This window comes from Miscanthus floridulus, chromosome 11 (genome assembly GCF_019320115.1).
Source record: "Miscanthus floridulus cultivar M001 chromosome 11, ASM1932011v1, whole genome shotgun sequence".
NCBI lineage: Eukaryota > Viridiplantae > Streptophyta > Magnoliopsida > Poales > Poaceae > Miscanthus > Miscanthus floridulus.
In genome coordinates, this window is record NC_089590.1 from 95,186,187 (window position 1) to 95,205,553 (window position 19,367).

General features: G+C 47.2%; 3 protein-coding genes and 1 pseudogene across 4 annotated transcripts; all 4 read right to left on the reverse strand.

Moving 5' to 3' along the window:
• Positions 1-250: 250 nt before the first annotated feature.
• On the reverse strand, positions 251-2,801 carry LOC136492693 (probable carboxylesterase Os04g0669600). Of its 2 annotated transcripts, XM_066488688.1 has the most exons (7): positions 2,160-2,801; positions 1,972-2,019; positions 1,845-1,897; positions 1,188-1,311; positions 982-1,103; positions 796-903; positions 251-642 (listed from the first exon to the last, which is right to left on the reverse strand). In XM_066488688.1, exons 1-7 carry the CDS (start codon positions 2,335-2,337, stop codon positions 496-498), a joined length of 780 nt encoding a protein of 259 aa, XP_066344785.1. In that variant the 5' UTR covers positions 2,338-2,801; the 3' UTR covers positions 251-495. The 2 variants fall into 2 exon arrangements, with proteins under 2 accessions (XP_066344785.1, XP_066344786.1); XM_066488689.1 differs by lacking the exon at positions 1,972-2,019 and having other exon boundaries at positions 254-642; positions 2,160-2,786.
• A 490-nt stretch (positions 2,802-3,291) lies between these two features.
• Positions 3,292-4,231, reverse strand: LOC136492489 (probable inactive carboxylesterase Os04g0669700). The gene is made up of 5 exons (XM_066488489.1): positions 4,009-4,231; positions 3,903-3,955; positions 3,691-3,814; positions 3,441-3,574; positions 3,292-3,336 (listed from the first exon to the last, which is right to left on the reverse strand). The coding sequence occupies exons 1-5, from the start codon at positions 4,229-4,231 to the stop codon at positions 3,292-3,294; spliced, it is 579 nt and encodes a 192-aa protein (XP_066344586.1).
• A 218-nt stretch (positions 4,232-4,449) lies between these two features.
• On the reverse strand, positions 4,450-13,489 carry LOC136492691 (methylthioribose kinase 1-like; annotated as a pseudogene).
• A 2,279-nt stretch (positions 13,490-15,768) lies between these two features.
• On the reverse strand, positions 15,769-18,797 carry LOC136494024 (methylthioribose kinase 1-like). Its single transcript, XM_066490163.1, has 6 exons — positions 18,500-18,797; positions 18,098-18,407; positions 17,791-17,965; positions 17,497-17,698; positions 16,732-16,946; positions 15,769-16,232 (listed from the first exon to the last, which is right to left on the reverse strand). Exons 1-6 carry the CDS (start codon positions 18,695-18,697, stop codon positions 16,058-16,060), a joined length of 1,275 nt encoding a protein of 424 aa, XP_066346260.1. The 5' UTR covers positions 18,698-18,797; the 3' UTR covers positions 15,769-16,057.
• Between the last annotated feature and the right edge of the window lie 570 nt (positions 18,798-19,367).

Here is a 19,367-nt window from a genome sequence, read left to right on the forward strand (position 1 = left end):
CCTTAAACTTGTCATAGTTTCATGGGATGGCGTATGGTTTGGTCCTCAAGCATATTCCCCTAAATTTGTAGCACCTTGTAATACGGCATGTATTTTAAAAAAGACTAAAAAAAGGTCTTCAATTTGTGATTTCCGAAAAATAAGTGTTAATTTAAGAATATTTTTATTTTCAGAAGGAACAACGTACAAGCAATCAAATTCAAAGACACAAATCACGATGGAAGTCAACTACTGCTATTATCATAAACCTATCTCGGATCACGTATTCACGTTACAACTCTGGATTGCATTCAATTCCTTCCTTTGGCATCCTCCTATAAAAGACGTTCACGTGGTGCACAAACTCAAATTTGATCTGATGCCGTTTTTCTTTCAAAAATATGCAGGAGATTAAGAGCGAGATTTGAGTTCATCAGAACGAGAACTGATGTGCCACATAATAAAAAATAGCAGCCATGAATTGTACTAGAAACTATGCAATCACAAACAACACAGCTATTGGGGATCCTTGTGGTTAGACGACGATGATGGCCTTGCGGTTTCAGTTGCTCCAGAGACAGTCATCCCTAGACGATTCAGGATCCATTGCTGAAAGTACTGGAGCTCTTCATCAACCATTGAATGTCCAAGGGTAGGATAAGCCTGATTAGATGATTGGGAAAACAGACAAATAGCTACAGTCAGGTATGTTTGAAAACGAGCACAAATGTTTGCACTTTGCAGAACCACTTGTAGGGAGGAGAAATGTTTAAAGCGAGCATTGACTACAGCTTTATATATACTGTCCTCCATTACCTTGAATTCACAGGACATGCCAAGCTCCTCTAAAAATGCACACCCAGCATGTCCTGCTTCAAATAGGACCAACCCATCTGCCATTCCATGAAACCATAATACCGGCGTCTGAAATAAGAGTTCATATTTAGGTTTAAGAGTCAAGAAGATGCAGTTCTGAACATAAGCATGGCTGCGGGTTATTACCTTTCTAGCTTCAGATGACACCTTTTCAGCGAATGATTTATTCAGTGGAACTGAACCACTGAAGACAGCACAACCACCTAAAGCTTTTGGGTAGAGTAGAACACTCGCTATGGCTAGAGCGCCTGTGAAAATGAAAGAAATAATAATATGTATTGATTCTATCTTATGACCTTGAATACTAGTGCAGATTAAGCTCAGTGACTTACCTCCTTGGCTCATCCCACAAACGAAAATGTCTGACGGACTCGTTCCCGCAGCTACTTCTTTGTCTAGCAATTCATGCACATACTCAACAGCTTTAAGGACTTCTTTCTCATCTCTAACAGTTTTCTACAAGGAAAAAGATCGGAATAGTGGAATAAATCATTCAAAGCCCATGTGTTAGTAGTGTCAAAAGAAACAATTAGCTGTACAGAATGTAGATGGAAATTGTTCTTCTTTTTCCTCTATATGAAAGTGTAGTCTATATAACGACAGTTTAACGGCAATCCACCGCATTCAGTATATCCAGGACACTGGAACTATCGGGTGACCCCGCTGATCAGCCATTCAGAGTCATGAAAGTTCTCAGAGTAAGCCATAGGATTGAGTTTAGAAAAGCTTGATTTACAACACGCGACAATGCCACAATGGTACAAAACTTACACATGAAAATAAGAACTTCTATGAAAAAGGGAATGCCAGTTTGTGCTTATGTTACTCTGTTGTTTCTGCTGTTTAATCAAAGAAGAGCAGTACAGTTTTCATTAGTGTAGTACAGGGTATTGTGAACTGACAAAAAATACATTCGAGTGAAAGCATGATTAACAACAGTACATAAAAATAAATGCTTGTAGAATGAGTAGAATTGGTGAATACAATACCGCGGTAATAGGAACCTCCGAGATGCCGAACCAAGCCGTGATCACCGCATCACCTGCAACACCATCGCGAATTGAGCAACGGAGTCAGAGAAAGGAGAGCGCGCGGATTTCCTTTTCCTCCACTTACGAGCCTTGCATAGCAGCCATAGCGCGAAGCAACAGAGCAGATTGCATCCTTGAAGCACGGCGTCAAGAGAGAGAAAGAACATGTGGTGCGGCGAGGCCCATGGATCATCAATTCATCACGAGGAAAAGAAGTAAACATCATAGGGCTGGCTGGATCGATGGATGGTAGGCAGGTGCTGCGGCGCTCACCATAGCAGGGGATGGAAGCCGTGGGCGCGGTGGGGAAGGACAGCCGGACGGAGGAGGCGATGCCCGGGGCGGAGAAGTAGGGCGCGACCTGCGCGCGGCTCTCGTCGCCCGACCCGCCTGAGCCATGCAGCCACAGCACGAAGCCGCCGGCCGAGGGGCGCTCCGCTGCCGCCGCCATCGAGGCGTTTACTTTACTGGCTCGTTGGTGCCAGCGAGTCAGTCGGGGATTCGGGGGAAGGGAGTTGGGAGTGCCGCCGGGAATCAGCCCGCTTTGTTGGAGAACAGATCAGGATCGTCCGGCGATCAGCGGATCGTCTCTTCCCCTTGGTGGCGTGTGGCGTGGAAAGTGCCGCCTGCGCGATGACGATGGCGCCATTACGGCCGCGCGCGTCGCGTGTGCGCTTGGTGATTGATGGTGATGGGCTTGATCGTGATGGCCCGCTCGCGCTGAGATCAGATGGCGGCCCGCCCGCTCGTCTATCCGACGAGTGCAGGTGCAGCCCGTCCCCGTCTGGCTGAGCTCGGCAACCCGGATGCTCCGGTCCGGACAAAACAATGGACAATCCATCGATCTCAGAAGAGCAAACAGTCATTAGCTCAAGCCTGAAGGGAGGGCCTGCTGCCTGCAGGCAGCAGGTTGAAGCACATCATATGACACAACTGAAACAGCAGAACTTTGTTTTCTCACAATGGGGAACACTTTTTTATTACCAAAAGGCAAGTAAAGAAATCACAACAAGGTTTATCACAGCAGTAGGAACAAGAACAAACAAAGCAGCAGCGGCAGCTATTTGGAGAAGAGGTTGAAAACCCCGCAGAACAACTTGCTCTTGCTCCCCGTCCCCGTCCCCTGACGGCCACCCTTCTTCTCCCCCGGGCCTTGTCGTCCGTGCTCATGCTTGCCCTCGCCCAGAGCGATCTCCGACGCCCACCGCTCGCAGTGCTCCAGCTCGTACGGCGCCAGTGTGTGCCCGAGCCTGTCGTATTCCTGCGTCCGAATTCGCAACAAGGTCAAACAGATTCTGCTTAATTGGAGAAGACATGAGCCAGAACCTAGCTTGTACCTTGAACTCGCAGCTCATGCCGAGTCCTCGCAGGAACTTCACCCCATCTCGCCCTTCCTGGACCGGGATCAGAGAGTCGGCTCCCCCGTGTATCCACAAAACAGGCGTCTGCACTTCATACACGATGTCACTGGATCATACGCAAATACTCCGTACTAGATGAGGGGCACATTTGCAGCAGTGATCAATTGATCATACAACACAGTGGTAGAAGTACCTTCTTTGCTTCGTCTGTCACCCTGGCAGCAAAGGAGGAGGAGGAAGATGAGTCGAAGGGGAGGAAGCCACTGAAGACTGCGCAGCCTCCCAGAGCCTTTGGGTAGAGCAGCACGCTTGCTATGCTCAGGGCACCTGAATTTGCATTGCAGCATGATGAATCCGTGTAGCTTAGCACGGTCTGCTTCAGTGTTCAATCACATGGAAAAATGCTACGTAGAATGAAAGGAAATACAGGCATTTTCTACTACCTCCTTGGCTGAGCCCAAACACGAACACGTCTCCCGGGTCTGTCCCGGCCGCGATTTCCCTGTCGATCATAGTGTGCACGATCTGGACAGCTCTCAGCACATCCTCCTCATCCCTGACAGATTTCTTCACGCATGCGTGTGTGCGCATTGCAGTATTAGATCACCATGAGCATTGGATCGAGTAAAAACTAACAAGATCGATTTTGGCTTACTGAAGTAATGGGCGTGTCGTGGATGTCGAACCACGAAGGCATGCGCATGCCACCTGCCAATTTAGCACACGGAATCGCGGTCAGCAGCAAGCAACGAGGAGCAAACAGTGGCCCGAACCGAAGCCGGAGGCGTCGTGATGGCGAGGGCACCGACGGTTGCATGTGACGGGGGCGGTGGGCGCGGTGGGGAAGGCCCAGCGGGCATCGCTGAAGGCGGCCGCGGAGAAGTGGTTGGCGATGACCTCGTTGGCGCGGCCGCAGTCGCCCAGCCCGTGCAGCCACACCACGAAGCCACCGGACCCCGCGGCGGGCGGGCGCTCCTCCTCCATCTGTCTGACTGTCTGAGTCTGAGCTCGGGGACGGAGACGACGACCAGGGGAACCCTTGAGCTTGAGGGCAGCGATCGAGAGGAGAAGATGGTGAATCTAGTCTCGGTTCGTCCTCCTCCCCGTAAACCAACATCATAGCCACCATGCTCAAATGAACTTTCCACGGCGCGTGTTGACTTGCCACGGCGAGTTGACTTTGACCAAACCAACTGCATACCAATACCATCTTGGTTACCTGATTTTGGAGATGTGTATATCCTCCTACCAGACGACATGTACGACAACAGGTTTTATTTACCAAGATCAAGATTAATTACGGAGACAATAACAAGGCAGTACAGTAAAGCTTGCAAAGAAACATCAGAACAAAATTTATTGGTAATACACGCGTACATTTCCTTATTCAGCTCTTCCCTTTGCCGGAATGAGATCTTACTACTCTAGCAGTGTACACAGTCCAAACTAGGATACCACGAATGGGTACTTTTTCATCATATAATCCCAATAGAGAAAGCATAAACAGCCGGTCTGCTTCAAAACAGACGCTTTATTCTTCAATATACTCAGGTATTCGTAGGTTAATTGACGGAAGCATGTCTCCTTAAGGGCCAAACAGACTGCTGTCTTCTCAGTCCTGATCAAACGATTGAATATGCTCAATGACTTGCACGATGCTATCAAATTGGCGTCTTCCCTTGAGGATCGCCTTTGCACAATGGAGGGCAGCACGCTCGCACTCTGCTCTCCTGCTGGCATCCTTAATTGACTCGAGGTCCTCGACGTGAGCGATTCCGACTATTCTCCTACGTACAGAAGAACGCAAATTTGGAAGCAATATTCAGGTGGGGATGCAAAACAAAAGAAACTACATGCATACTGTTTGGAACTGGTGTTAAAATGTGGCTTACAGTTCTTGTGAGAAGGCATTGTCATTTGGAAAAGTGACGAGCAAACACTTTGGAAATTATATACAAACTTTTTACTGCACAGCATGCCTAAAGAGCCCAAACATAACCATTTTTTACTTCTCAGCCGCTTTTCACCAAAGCTGACTTCAGAAACTTTGGTATATGACAGTTGCACCAAAAGAGAGAAAGATGCTACATCAAAACTAAAATCCAAAATCTTTTTATTATTTGACCTGAGTATGTTTTGTCATTTCAGTAAAAAAGGCAGTTATTATATCTCTAGCAGTCCAGAGAAAGTGATTTTATTTAGAAATATTCTCTTTAAGAAAAAACATTATTCACAAATCTAATCTGCAGCTACCTGATCATTTTGGCTGAACCAAACACAAGGCTATCATGGAATAGGTTTGTCATGCACTTCTTCTGAGCAACGTTCAAAAGCTTTGAGTTGTTGTATATATCAGGCAGGTACGCCTCCCCATTCCCTTCTTTGTGTTTATTCCATAGTTCAACGAACTTTTTCTGGAACAAATTCCACGACTCTTCAATTGTCTTCAAGATCCATTTCTTGTAAGCCTGCAAAAGATAGGCAGCACTTAGTTCTTGCCCAGAACATCATAAAACATAAGTTTTGAATGCTGCATGTTAAACATGCGTCATGCTCTATGACAAACTGACAATTCTGCCACAGCCATTAAGTAATGCTACTACTGAAGATGCCATGAATCATTAAGTTAATCAATGCAAGGCACATTTTGGGCTGGTATACTTTTGTCTGCCAAGTACTATTCTCTTTTTTCCTAAACATGACAACTTTGATTATCCCCAGGTATAAGAAAAATCACTATTTCTCATGTAAGACATTAGCATCATACTCCAAACATCTATCCATCATAAAAGTAGACCAAAAGTAGACTCTGAAGACATTTGGCTGACATTACCTTAGACTATCTTCAACAACAATACGCAAAATACAAGACCCATTTGATCTTTGGGTAGCGCTACAGGCAAAGGGTTAAATACCGATTCAGCATCTTCTCCAACAACAGGACCCCAAAGAAAATCATTTCTGTAAATGGGTTTCCATGAAAGAGATGCTCATATTTGGGTTGTGTTTCTTAGGCAATTCAAAATGGGTCTCACGTATAGATAGTCTGTTGGAGGCTGATTTTAGGTCTTTGTTACCCATTTTAGGTTTGGGTGCCCATATAGGCCTCTTGTTGGAGTCTTAGTAGTAAGAGGAAGTCGTACCAAGTAAACAGAATGCCCCCGCGTCGTCCTCCCTTCCTCTCTCTTGCTCAGTGTCCATCTTGCCTAGCGTGCTTTGGAGTTCGGCGGCTGCTGGATCCGCGCGAGCTCCCGTGCCTGGCGGTCGGATCTGGGCGAGGGTTGGCCGGTCTCTGGTGGCTGGCACAGGCTCCGACGGACTGTGGAGGGTGGCGGCCAGATCCACGCGGGGGTGGCAGTCCCGGGTGGCCGGCGGCCGGATCCATGTGTCTGGCGGCTGGATCTGCGAGTACGGCGGCCAAGCCGCGTGGAGGACAGTCGGGTGCGCCCCCGGGGGGGGGGGTGTTGGCGAGCTGGATGGCTGGGGCTTCTACCTCAACTTCCCTGGCCCCCTTCTCCTCCCCGTCATCTTCCTTCCCCTTGTCGTTGCCCCGTTCGGCTTGCTGCTGGCTGGCTTCGGCTGGTTCCGGCGGTGGGCATCCTCTTCGCGCGTGCTTCATCCGGCTCTTCTCTCGGCTGGTTGGTGGTTGTGGCTGCCCGTCGTCCTTCTCGGGGTGACGGTCATGCCTTCTTTTAGCTCCCCTTGGCTCTCCGTGACCCGTCTCTATGATTGGTCGAGGGCGTCGTCATGCGGCTACGCTTGCTGCGAGGACGCTTGTGGTATGCGTAGTGGCGTCGGGTGTCAGCAGGAACGCCCGTGTTCGTCACTGGCGCCTTCCTTCATGACTGCCTCCTTTACGGTGGCCATTGGGGGCGGTGGTGGTGCGTGGGGTGAGAGGTCATGGCGAAAGCTAGGACGACGACGTCTGCGGACGTTGCTTCCTCCTTGGTGGCGTCCTTCTCGTACCTCTTCTCCTGCCCATTTTGGATTTGCATGTGAAAACATGTGGCAGAACTGTCCGAAATAACACGCTTTCGAAGGCGTTTGTGTTCCACTAGACACTAAGCGCCCGAGAGAGAGCTAATTTGGATAGTTCCGTCGAGCACACCCCAAGAGAAAACTCGAAACAATCCATGTTTTATATCCAGAATCCAATAATGAGTACGAGTTTACAATACTTAGTTCATTTCATACAACCAGAGATCTTAAAAATTATTTATTACAATACAAGAGTTCAGAGTGCGATAAATAAATAGCGGAATCAAATAAACAACTAGAGGAAACGATACAAGGATCCGTCTGTGCCCACCAAAATAATCCTCCACACAAGAGTTACTCAAGCAGCACCTACAACAGGGTAAAATAAACTCTGAGTACACAATGTACTCGTAAGACTTATCCGACTAGTGGAAATAGTCTTCTGACTCTAAAGGGCATGATAGGTAATATGGGTTTGCTGTTTTCTTTTTGTTTGCAAAAAGTATTACTAGAAGTACGTCCTTAAGATTCAGTTTAATTAGCAGTCATGATAACATCATTAGCTAACTAGTCTAGGTAAGCACATGTACTAACTTCAAGCAAGGGTTGAGCAATGAGAACCATTTTACCATCTTTTATATTTTAGTTCTTACTATGGTGCTAGACCATAGCCAAGTCGTATCGTCTCATAGAAACGACGATTCACAAACCAATGTATCCCAGCTGGGTACCCTGAAACACACGCCCCATTTATACCCCAGGCACAAATAAGACAAACCCATTCCACTCCTGTCACGGGGTCTAGGTCCCCGTCTAAACTTGGACTCCAAGCCTCCACACTTGAGACCCGGTCTCAATATGGTGCTTAGACCTCTATCTTTCCCTGCCTCCAATCAGTCGGTCTGGAAAGAGCTAGAACCCACGACAAAGAGCGTAACGAGCATTCCTGCTCCCATAAGCAAGTATGTGCTCAGGATAATAAGTTTATGACCTGACTACCATCCATAATAATAGATGATCCTCAATCGACACAGACAGGGAAAACAGTATAACCAAGCTAAGTCTCGTTGGCCGCAGGACACAACTCGCCACACCCACCATAACCCATACCATATCCCTGCTCGGTCTCCATTTTTCTTTCATCATTTTTATCATGAGAATAATTATAATAATCACCTATTATGAGTAACGATAGGTTACTCACGCTACCGAAAACCTAAGCATAGCAGCTACTCGAACCTACACTAGTAGGACTCTTAGGATGTATATACATATGCATGTTGGTTTACATAGAATTCCTGTAACGTAAATGCACATCACACACACACACACACACATATATATATATATATATATATTCAATGATTATAAAAAATAAGGGTTATTCGGCTGAGTCAGTCGTCGGTGGCTCCGGGACTTCCTCCTGCACAAGAATCTCCTCGTACTCCTCGACGATCTCCTTGAACTCGCGATCGTCTATGGTCTCTATCTCCACCAACTCGTTCTCTTCAGGCATGCGATGATGATGCAACACTTAGCCTTTAGGCAACAACAACTCTTAAAATAAGAATGCGCATACTAAGCTACTAAGCTAGCTCTAATGACTAAGGTACTAAGCTAACTACCATCTTTATCAAGCAAAGTATTGGGTTCAACTAGCAAACCCTTAGCTTAGTAATTTAAGGATATATCTTTATTTCTACTAGTGATTTAATGTATATTGAAACAGAGAACATCTAACTACCCTAATGCTTAGTCTATTCTAAGGCTATAAAAATTACAGTGAACACATAATAATATAATGAAACTGCTGTAAAAATTTCAGGACTAAAGCTATCACCAATTTAGCACAAAAATTCCTACAATGTTTAACTTAATAATATTAAGCACTCTCAAACGATTTAATAGCTCCTAATGTCAACACATATAAACATGAACTAAATATTTCAACAAATAGATCACAATTTCAATAACCTCACAAAAAATTTTTTTACAATTTTTATACACCTACATGATTTTATATTAATTACCAAAGATCAGCTCAGAAATTAAATTAGAAAACTATTTCTAATTCCCTAGGAAAATAAAAAGTGAATCTCTCGTGCGGCCCATACGCGCGGCCCACGCGAGGCCGGCCCACGCACGAGGCGTTCGCGCGCTGGCGCTTTATGCAAAAGAGGCCTCGAACTTCTTCCAAATCACAACTAAGTACTAACACTATTTCCCCCTCTCACAGGCCTTCTCACTTAACCCCCCGACCTTTTCCTAATTCACCCGTACGCACCCCCAGCGACTCAGCGCACGGCGGCGCGGCGAGCGGTGACACGATGCGACCGCGCCGGCCACCAGAGGCTCGTGCTGGCCCGTCGGTCGGGTCGACCTTCAACTACGGTACAACCGCCTACACCAAGCAGCAACACGGGACGGCGGGACGCGCTGGAGCGAGCTGCAGCGACGCGCAGCCGTCCACGGCGGTGGCGCACCCGCTCCGGTGAGCTAGGGCTGCTCTGGACCTAATTGGCTAGCGAGTGAGCATTAGGAGACTATCGTGGACTAGGACGAGGTGACGATTGGGGTGGAGGATGGCGGAGGAGGGGTGGCCACGTGTGGCCGAGCCGTGCGGCGGCGCACCACAGTGGCACGATCACGTCAGCGGCGACGGGGAGGCGGTAGCGGTTCCTCTGGCGTGCGCAAGGTGGAGAGGGAGACAAGGCGAAGCTAGTAGTGCGGGTGAATTAGTTTGGGGTGACGGTGGGAGGGCTACCATCGGCACCTGCCGATCACGGTCTTATCGGCCCGGCGGCGGGGAAAGCTCTAAATTGGAGCTTGGCAGTGCGTGTTTCATGGCTGAGTGAGATTGGGCAGCTAGAGAACTCACTAGCGGCGCTGTAGACGGGCGGAATTGATTGGAGATGACCCCTCGCTTTCTAACGAGCTGTCGCGGCTCCGACAGCGGCAGCAGAGGGAAAGAGGTACGGGTCCGAGCTTTGGCCGTCCTCACCTTAGCAGCTAGCGGTCGGCCGGACTCGCGACTGTGCCTCCGCACTCGCTACGCGACATGTGACCAGACCACATGCGCGCGCGGGGAGGCAAGTGGGGGCGCGGCCTGCGTGGCCGCATCGCCATTAAGGCGAGGCGACGGCACGAGCGCACCCGGGATAGCCCACGTGCCCACGGTGGCAGAGCGAGCGGCAGCAGCGTAGTATGGCGTCACGGTGGTGTCGGTAGCGGCAACGTGAGGCAGGATAGCAGTGCACGGACATGACGACGAGATGATGGCGCCGACAGTGGTGGCGCCGACAGTGGCTTCATCGTGGCGCGGGGCGGGGCAGGCGGCAGCAGCAGCTCCGTGCGGCGGGGCCAGTGGTGGCCGGGCCACAGCCAGGCCAGAGGCAGCCACGGCCGGCCACGCGCGACCAGCGCGGTGACGCCAAGCGCCCGAGCTTGGTGACCGCGTTCACCCGGCGAGCCAGCCCACGAACATGTCGTGCACGTATTTTAAAGCGCTCATAATAACTAAACGATTGCTTTAGGAACCAAACCACCTTCACCATGCTCAGAGGGCTCATCAGGCTACCAACTCGAGCTAAAACACAACACCACTTCCTAACTCGATTTTACAAAATAAATTTCCAAACATGGCATTGTCTTATTGTCTATAAACTTGAAAATACTCTGAGCTGAACTTTGATCCCAAGTTCCATTTTTAGTATATTAGAAATGTTAGCTAGCAAGGTTATTTTTCTACAGCAAGTGTTTCATTGTTATCTACAAAGTTCATATTCTAAACTTTATTTAAGTGCTACATATATGTTTATAGTGTTTTTTGTTCAATAAAAATTAGTTTTAAACCTTACTTGATACATATGAGTTATGGAATAGCTTCTCATTTAACATTTTTATTGATCATCTTAAGTTACAAAAATATTATCTACACATTCCATCACATACATTATCACATAAACATAATACTCGTGACATGATTTGGTAATTTATTTAGGGCGTAACACGAGGGTGTTACAAAAACCTTCCATTCGGGCTTGTGACGTCGGCGCCTTTGACGTCGTGTCCATCTTGAAGGCGTCGCGAGGCATTCCAGCTCCGCTCGCTGCTCCGTTCCTGCTGTATGGTCGGGGTCGTGCTTCAGGTGGTTTCACCGGTGGTGTTCGGCATCAACGCTTTCTTTCTTTGCCTGAGTTAGTTTTTTTTTCTTTTGCTAGTTGTTAGTTGTGTAGTTGCTAGTTGGCTTTGGGTTTTTTTTCGATCAAATTAAGTTGCTAGTTGGGTCGTCTTGATCAAGTTGGCTCGGTGGAGCTCACCGGAGCATCCAGTAGCGTGTTGTTGCTAGTAGTCTAGTTGGAGTACCAAAATTGTTTGAGATGAGTGGTGCACTCTCCTTAGTTGTGTGGTTTTTGATCCGATTTTCACTAAAAAAACTGGGCCGCCACTTTGTTTTTTTTTTTCATCGTCTAATAAAAATAGCGGCAAAGCTTTTGTCCTCCTTTCTTAAAAAAAAACATTACCTTAGTAACTCAGAAACAAGCTGAAGTACAAAAAGCAGCCCAACTACGTTTGATACACCAAGAAACCATAAGAAGAGAAGAATTTGGTATGGATAGAAGCGAACTAGCCAAGTACAAGGTATGAGTAGACCATGTACTACTGCTATTGAAGTTATAAATACTGAAAAACTAACAAGCTAGCAGATTCATTCATACATACTTAAAGATCGTTCGCTTGATCAGCATGCCCATTCTGTGCATAGTATGCCAAAATCAGGTTTCCAAGGAAGGCTCCAATGTCATAACCCATTGGCCCATAGAACCCAAACTCTGAATCAATGATTTGAGTTGAACCTGTGGTCACCATATAGAAGCAGTGTGGAGATCTCCATGGATCAGAGCCTGAGCTCTCTCGATAAACCTGCAGTTGGAAATCGAATAAGTCGCATTTCCCATGATAGGTGGCAATTATTTCTACTCAGTTGGGTAATTATTACATCGATTTCAATTCAGCCGCTTCCAACTTGAGCTCATCATCCTCTCGAACTGCCTCAGCATCTTTGTCAAGATAAGGCGAGGTGCACCGATTAAATTTGGAGACGCGGTATGGATCCGAGAACACAACTTGCTCCGTGAGCCTACACATCTCCACGTTCGCAGAGTACTGAGCAACTGCAACCACAGCACAACCCATTGCATATCCGTCAAGTTAGTGCAAGTGGAAACATGGAAACCAATTCAGAAAACGTACTTTGATCTTTAATTTTTTTTTTTTGATATATCCATAGTGCATACTAATATATACTCACATGCAAAAGTTGAGATGCAAACTCAAACTAGAAAAATTTATATGAAAATAATAAATTTCAAAGACAAATTCTAGTGCACATGCATTTAAAATTTGTTATTTTCGTACGAATTTTTTATAAGCGAGTTTGCACCTCAGCTTTTGCACATGAGTACATATTTTTATGCACTATGGATGTACTAAATTTCAGATTTTTTTTTGAACAACCGAAATAAGGTTTTTGAATTGGATTTCATATTTTTCACCTAATAGGTGGTTTGTACTAAATATTTTCTCCATTTAGAGGAAAGGCCACGTGCCAACAAGTAGGAGCCAACTCAACGCGCGATTCAACAGCAATGAAGAGGGGCGGGCTCACCTCCTTTCTTATGATCCGTGCTGTTGTTATAGAGGAGGGGGGTGAAGAAGAGCGTCTTGGCCATGTAATCGGACATGTGGTCAGCGAGCAGCGGGTACTCGACGCCGGCGATGAGGCCCTTGCGGAGGGTGATGTGCAGGGGCTCGATGTAGCGCGTCCCCATCAGCGACATGGCCCGGTCGAAGTGGTACACCTCGGGGGTGTGCTCCGGGCACAGGCGGCCGTGCTCACGCAGCGTGGAGGCCTCGAAGTAAGCGCGCTCCCGCGTCATCGGCCACGAGTCCCCCACGTAGCGCACGTACGGGAGCGCCTGCGTGTTCCAGGTTCGCCCGCGCCGTCAGGTGAGGGGTGATAAGGACGAGGAGCGGGTGTGCTGGGAGTGAGGGGCGGACACTCGGACCTGTTTGACGACGATCGCGCCAGCTTCGGACTGCACGATGTAGACGAAGTTGAGGTTGCCGTCGCCGACCTCCTCGATCTCGATGGAGTCCAGGCTGCCGCCGCCGAGGCGGGAGGCGAGCGCCGGCGTGGCCTTGATGTAGGCGACCAAGGACGCCTCGTCCAGCGGGCGGAAGCCCTGTCGCCTCCGCGGTCATGGCTGAGGCTGACTGCCACTCGGGCGGTGAGGGCGCCGCCGAGAGGAGTGGACAGAGAGGGGCCGTGGGGAATCTGCCAAGTGCGTACTGCGGTGAGCTGTGTGGTGGTGGGGTTTTATGAGGAGAGGAGAGCATTCGGATAGTCGAACTGAATGTGACATCATAGACTTTTGGGAGTGAGACAGAAACAAACCAAATGCAAATGGGCAACTTTTATTTGTCGTGAAGTGAATTTCTACTTAATCTATATCTATATATCTATATCTATATACCTATAGCTATATAATATTAAAGGTTCGTTTGGAAGTTGGAACATAGGATTGAAAAACGTAGAAATAAAAAAAAAACACAAGAATGGGACAGTGCTGCATGTGTAAAATATATAATAAAAATGCAGAAATTCTATAGGAAAAGTCGTTTGGATGAGCCTTAGACTGTCTCCAACGGGCTACGCATTTCACGACCTAAACCCAAAATGCATGGTCTACAGTGAAAAATCTCCCTCCAACGGGGCAGGCAATCGGACTACGCATTTTACATCGGAGGAGAGAGGGAAGGCAAATAAGCGTCCTCCCGACACACGACCCAAATCTCCAGCGCGGTGGAGGGCGCCGGGCGACCCGGTGGCGGGCTCGGACTACGGCGACGCGGGCAGGGAGAGGGAAGCAGGAAGAGTGGAGGAGGAGGAGGAAAGGGAGCCGCCGACGCTGCCCTCTCGCGCTGCTCACCTCCAGATCCAGATCGGTGAGCACGCTTCCACACCACGGACCTCCTCGCTGGCGCGGGCCACGCACGGAGGCACGGGCGAGAAAGCCTCTTCGCCGGCGCGGGCCATACCCAGGCGAGCGCACATCCTGCTCGCCGCAGGCCACGCCCAGGCGAGCGCGCATCTTCCCCGCCGCGCGGGCCACTGCACGCCCGCCCTCGTGTGTTTGGGGACGCAAGAGGATGGCCGGTGGAGGAGAAGAGAAGGGCGCCAGATCTCGACGGGGAAGAGGATGGGGCGCCGGTTGAGGAGAAGAAGACGGGCCGGCAGATCTGCCTCTGCCTCCGCGCCAGCCGCACCAGGGCAAGCCCCGCCTCGACGCTGGATCTCTCTATCTCCGTCTTCACCGCCGAGGAGAGGGAGCAGGGGAGGATTTTTGCGTAGCTGTTGGAGAAGAGAGGTTGCGGGTGAGGGACTCATTCACTGTGTGCGACCTAAATCACAAAATGCATCTCTGGTTTGGGTGTGTTTCGTTGGAGATAGTCTTAGGAAAAACACAAGGACGAGCTACGCTTCTCAGGGCCGAAGCTCCTCGCTCCTCTTATGCGATACATGTTGCAGGTGTATTTATGTGATGTTGCAACACATGATAGTTGATGTTTTGCTATTCGATTTTCCAGTGATTCACTCGTGTTGTAGTAGATCTAACTAGATATTCACTCGTGTTGATGTTGCATCGCATCGCATAATAAGCGGATTTTGATATGTTCTCATCGAGATGGAGATGGGTATCTTTTTAGATGTTGCAACAACTATAACTAGATGCGCCAATAATGCGTTCATTTTTTTGCAATGACTTTTTTCTCTGGATGTCGTTGTTTTGTGTTGATCAAGATGGAGATGGAGATCAAAAAGTGTTTTTCATTGTTTCAGTAGCATGTTTTCGATGGTGCACCAAACGATTTAGTTTGTTTCAATCACCTCCATCTCTACTTTGTTGACACAGGGTTTCTTCTCCTCTTAGTGTTTCATAAGATGATTTCAGTTGTTGCAACAAGTGTGTTTTCATGTTGTAACTGTTGGCGTATTTCCGTTGGACTTTTGGACTCTTGACTGCAAGAACTGGATATCATTGCATTCGACTTGGTTAGCTCAATGCGGTATTCAGAAATATCTACATGGACTCTTATCTAATAAGAAAGGAAAGAAAAAAAATCTACATGGACTGTAATCAGAAACAAAAAAAAAAAGACAGCAACATGTGTTATTGGTATCTTACTATCTTAGTATGAAGGACATGTTTGGAGGGACTCCTTCCGGCTGGCTCCGATACTGCTGTAGTGAAGCCGGTCGGAGCCCCAAACCTACTGTTCTTCCCGTGCTACAGTGAGGTATAATACCAAACAGTGCGCTACAGTTCACTGGTGTCCAAAGAAGAGCATTAACACGATTGAATTGACATTTTCAGACGTGAATTTAGAGATGTGCATCTTCCTAGACGGCATCGACGGCAACAGATCTTATTTACAAAGATCAAGATTATGAAGACAATAACAAGGCAGTACTTGCCAAAGAACCATCAGAACAAAATTTATTGGTAAAATACAAGCATCTAAATGTACTGAGACCTCGTACATTTCATTATTCAGAACCAAGGGGTCAGTGGCTGAATAAGATCTTACACTAGTAGTGTACACAGTCCAAACTATGAGACCACAAATGGCCACCTTTTCATCATATAATCCCAATACAGAAAACACAAACAACCGGTGCTTGAAAACAGACGATTCATCGATCTCGGGTATGCATGGGTTAATTGACGAAAGTATGTCTCCTTAAGCGCAAAAATAGACTGTGTCTTCTCAGTCCTGGTCAAACGATTGAATATGCTCAATGACTTGCTCGATGGTCTCAAATTGGCGTCTTCCCTTGAGGATCGCCTTTGCACAATTGAGGGCAGCGCGCTCGCATTCTGCTCTCTTGCTGGCATCCTTAATTGACTCGAGATCCTCGACGTGAGCGATTCCAACTATTCGCCTGCATAAGGAAGAACCAAATTTTGGAAACAATATTCAGTTGGGAATGCAAAACAAAAAAAAAAATACATGTATGCGTAGTGTTTGAAGTTGGTGTTAAAATGTGACTTATAGTCCTTGTGAGAAGGCATTTTCATTTGGAAAAGTAACGAGCAAACATTTTGAAAATTCTATATACTTTTTTCACTGCACAGGATGCCTAAACAGCCTCAAACATAACCGTTTTTTTTTACTTCACTCGCTTTCATTAAAGCTGACTTCAGAAAGTTGGTTTTATGACGCACAGTTGCACCAAACAGAAAAAATATACTACATCAAAACTAAAATCCAAAATCTTTTTATTATTTGGCTTGAGTATGGTTTTGTCGTTTCAGTCAAAAAGCCAGTTATTATATCTCACATAGGATTTCACAAGTTAGTCTGTTAGTAAGAGAAAGTGACTTCATTTAGAAATATTCTCTTTAAGAAAAAAATTATTCACAAATCTAATCTGCAGTTACCTGATCATTTTGGCTGAACCAAACCCAAGGCTATCATGGAATAGGTTTGTCATGTACTTCTTCTGAGCAACGCTCAAAAGCTTTGAGTTGTTGTATATATCAGGCAGGTACGCCTCCCCATTCCCTTCTTTGTGTTTATTCCATAGTTCAATGAACTTTTTCTGGAACAAATTCCACGACTCTTCAATTGTCTTCAAGATCCATTTCTTGTAAGCCTGCAAAAGATACGCAGCACTCAGTTCATGCCCAGAACATCATAAAACATAAGTTTTGAATGCTGCATGTTGAACATGCATCATGCTCTATGACAAACTGACAATTCTGCCACAGCCATTAAGTAATGCTACTACTGAAGATGGCATGAATCATTAAGTTAATCAATGCAAGACACATTTTGGGCTGGTATACTTTTGTCTGCCAAGTACACTTTGGGCTGGTACAGTGGTACATGACAACTTTGATTATCCCCAGGTATCAGAAAAATCACTATTTCTCATGTAAGACATTAGCATCATACTCCAAACATCTATCCATCATAAAAGTAGACCCAAAGTATACTCTAAAGACATTTGGCTGGCATTACCTTAATAACTCAGAAACAAGCTAAACTACACAAATCAACCCAACTACGTTTGAGACCATAAAAAAGGAGAATTTGGTATGGGCAAAAGCCAAGTACATGTATAAGTAGACCATGTATTAATACCACTATTGGACATATAAAGGGTGCAAAATTAACAAGCTAAAAGATTCATTCATACATACTTTACGATCGTTTGCTTGATCAGCATGTCCGTTCTGTGCATAGTATGCCAAAATCAGGTTTCCAAGGAAGGCTCCAATGTCAAAACCCATTGGTCCATAAAACCCAAATTCTGGATCAATGACTTGAGTTGAACCTGTGGTCACCATGATAGAACCAGTGTGGAGATCTCCATGAATCAGAGCCTGAGCTCTCTCGATAAACCTGCAGTCGGAATCAAATAAGTCGCATTTCCCATGTACAGAAACAAACCGTAGGTAGCAATTATTTCTATTCATATTCAGTGAGGTAATTACATCGATTTCAATTCAGCTACTTCCAACTTGAGCTCATCGTCCTGTCGAACTGCCTCAGCATCTTCGTCAAGATAAGGCGAGGTCCACCGATTATATTGGGAGACACGGTATGGGTCCGAGAACACAACTTGTTCCGTGAGCCTACACATCTCCACATTCTCAGAGTACTTAGCAACTGCAATCACAGCACAACCCATTGCAAGCACCGTCAGGTTATTAGTACACATCTCCCCTTTACAGGCATGGCCACGTGCCAATCATCGGGAGCCAAGTCAACGCGCGATTGAACAGCAGTGAAGCAGCTCACCTCCGTTCTTATGGTGCGTGGTGTTGTTATAGAGGAGGGAGGTGAAGAAGAGCGTCTTGGCCATGTAATCGGACACATGGTCGGCGAGCAGCGGGTACTCGACGCCGGCGATGAGGCCCTTGCGGAGGATGATGTGCGGGGGCTCGATGTAGCGCATCCCCATCAGCGACATGGCCCGGTCGAAGTGGTACACCTCGGGGGTGTGCTCCGGGCACAGGCGGCCGTGCTCCCGCAGCGTGGAGGCCTCGAAGTAGGCGCGCTCCCGCGTCATCGGCCACGAGTCCCCCACGCAGCGCACGTACGGGAGCGCCTGCGTGTTCCGTTACCGCCCGCGCGCGGCGCCGTCAGGGTGAGGATTAATAAGGACGAGGAGGGAGTGTGCTGTGGGGGTGAGGGTCGGACCTGCTTGACGACGATGGCGCCGGCTTCGGACTGCACGATGTAGACGAAGTTGAGGTTGCCGTCGCCGACCTCCTTGATCTCGATGGAGTCCAGGCTGCCGCCGCCGAGGCGGGAGGCGAGCGCCGGCGTGGCCTTGATGTAGGCGACCAGGGACGCCTGGTCCAGCGGGTGGAAGCCCTGATCCGCCTCCGCGGCCATGGCTGAGGCTGACTGCTACTCGAGCGACGCGGGCGCCGGCGAGAGAGGAGTGGACACAGAGGGGCCGTGGGGAATCTGCGGTGTGGTGGTGTGGGGTTTTATGTGAGAAGTTTTGTTCCGTTCTCTGAACCTGGACTTGCTTTGGATAGGCACTGGACAGGCCGGATTCTTGCCTGCTGCATTCGAACAGTCGAACTGAATATGATGTGACATCGCTGTCTCGTAGACTTTGGGTTGTGTGTGTGGGTGGCGGTAGAGATTGGCCTTGTTTAGTGCTCGTTTAGTTTCCAAAATAGTTTCCAAAAAGTTCGTTAAAAAGTGTTATAGTAGTCATTATATCGAATCTTGTGATACGTGTATAGAGCATTAAATATAGACAAAAAAAATTAATTGTACAGTTTGGTTGGAAATTGTGAGACGAACGTTTTGAGCCTAATTAGTCTATAATTAAACACTAATTACCAAATAAAAACGAAAGTGCTAAAGTAGCCAAAATTCTAAAATTCGCGAACTAAACACGCACTCGTTTCCATCTCAAAACTTTAAACACTGTTAAATGTTTGACACAATACGAAGTATTAAATATTAAATATAGAATAAAAGAATAACTAATTATACAGTTTACGATTAATTTGCGAGACGAATTTTTTAAGCTTAATTAGTCCATAAT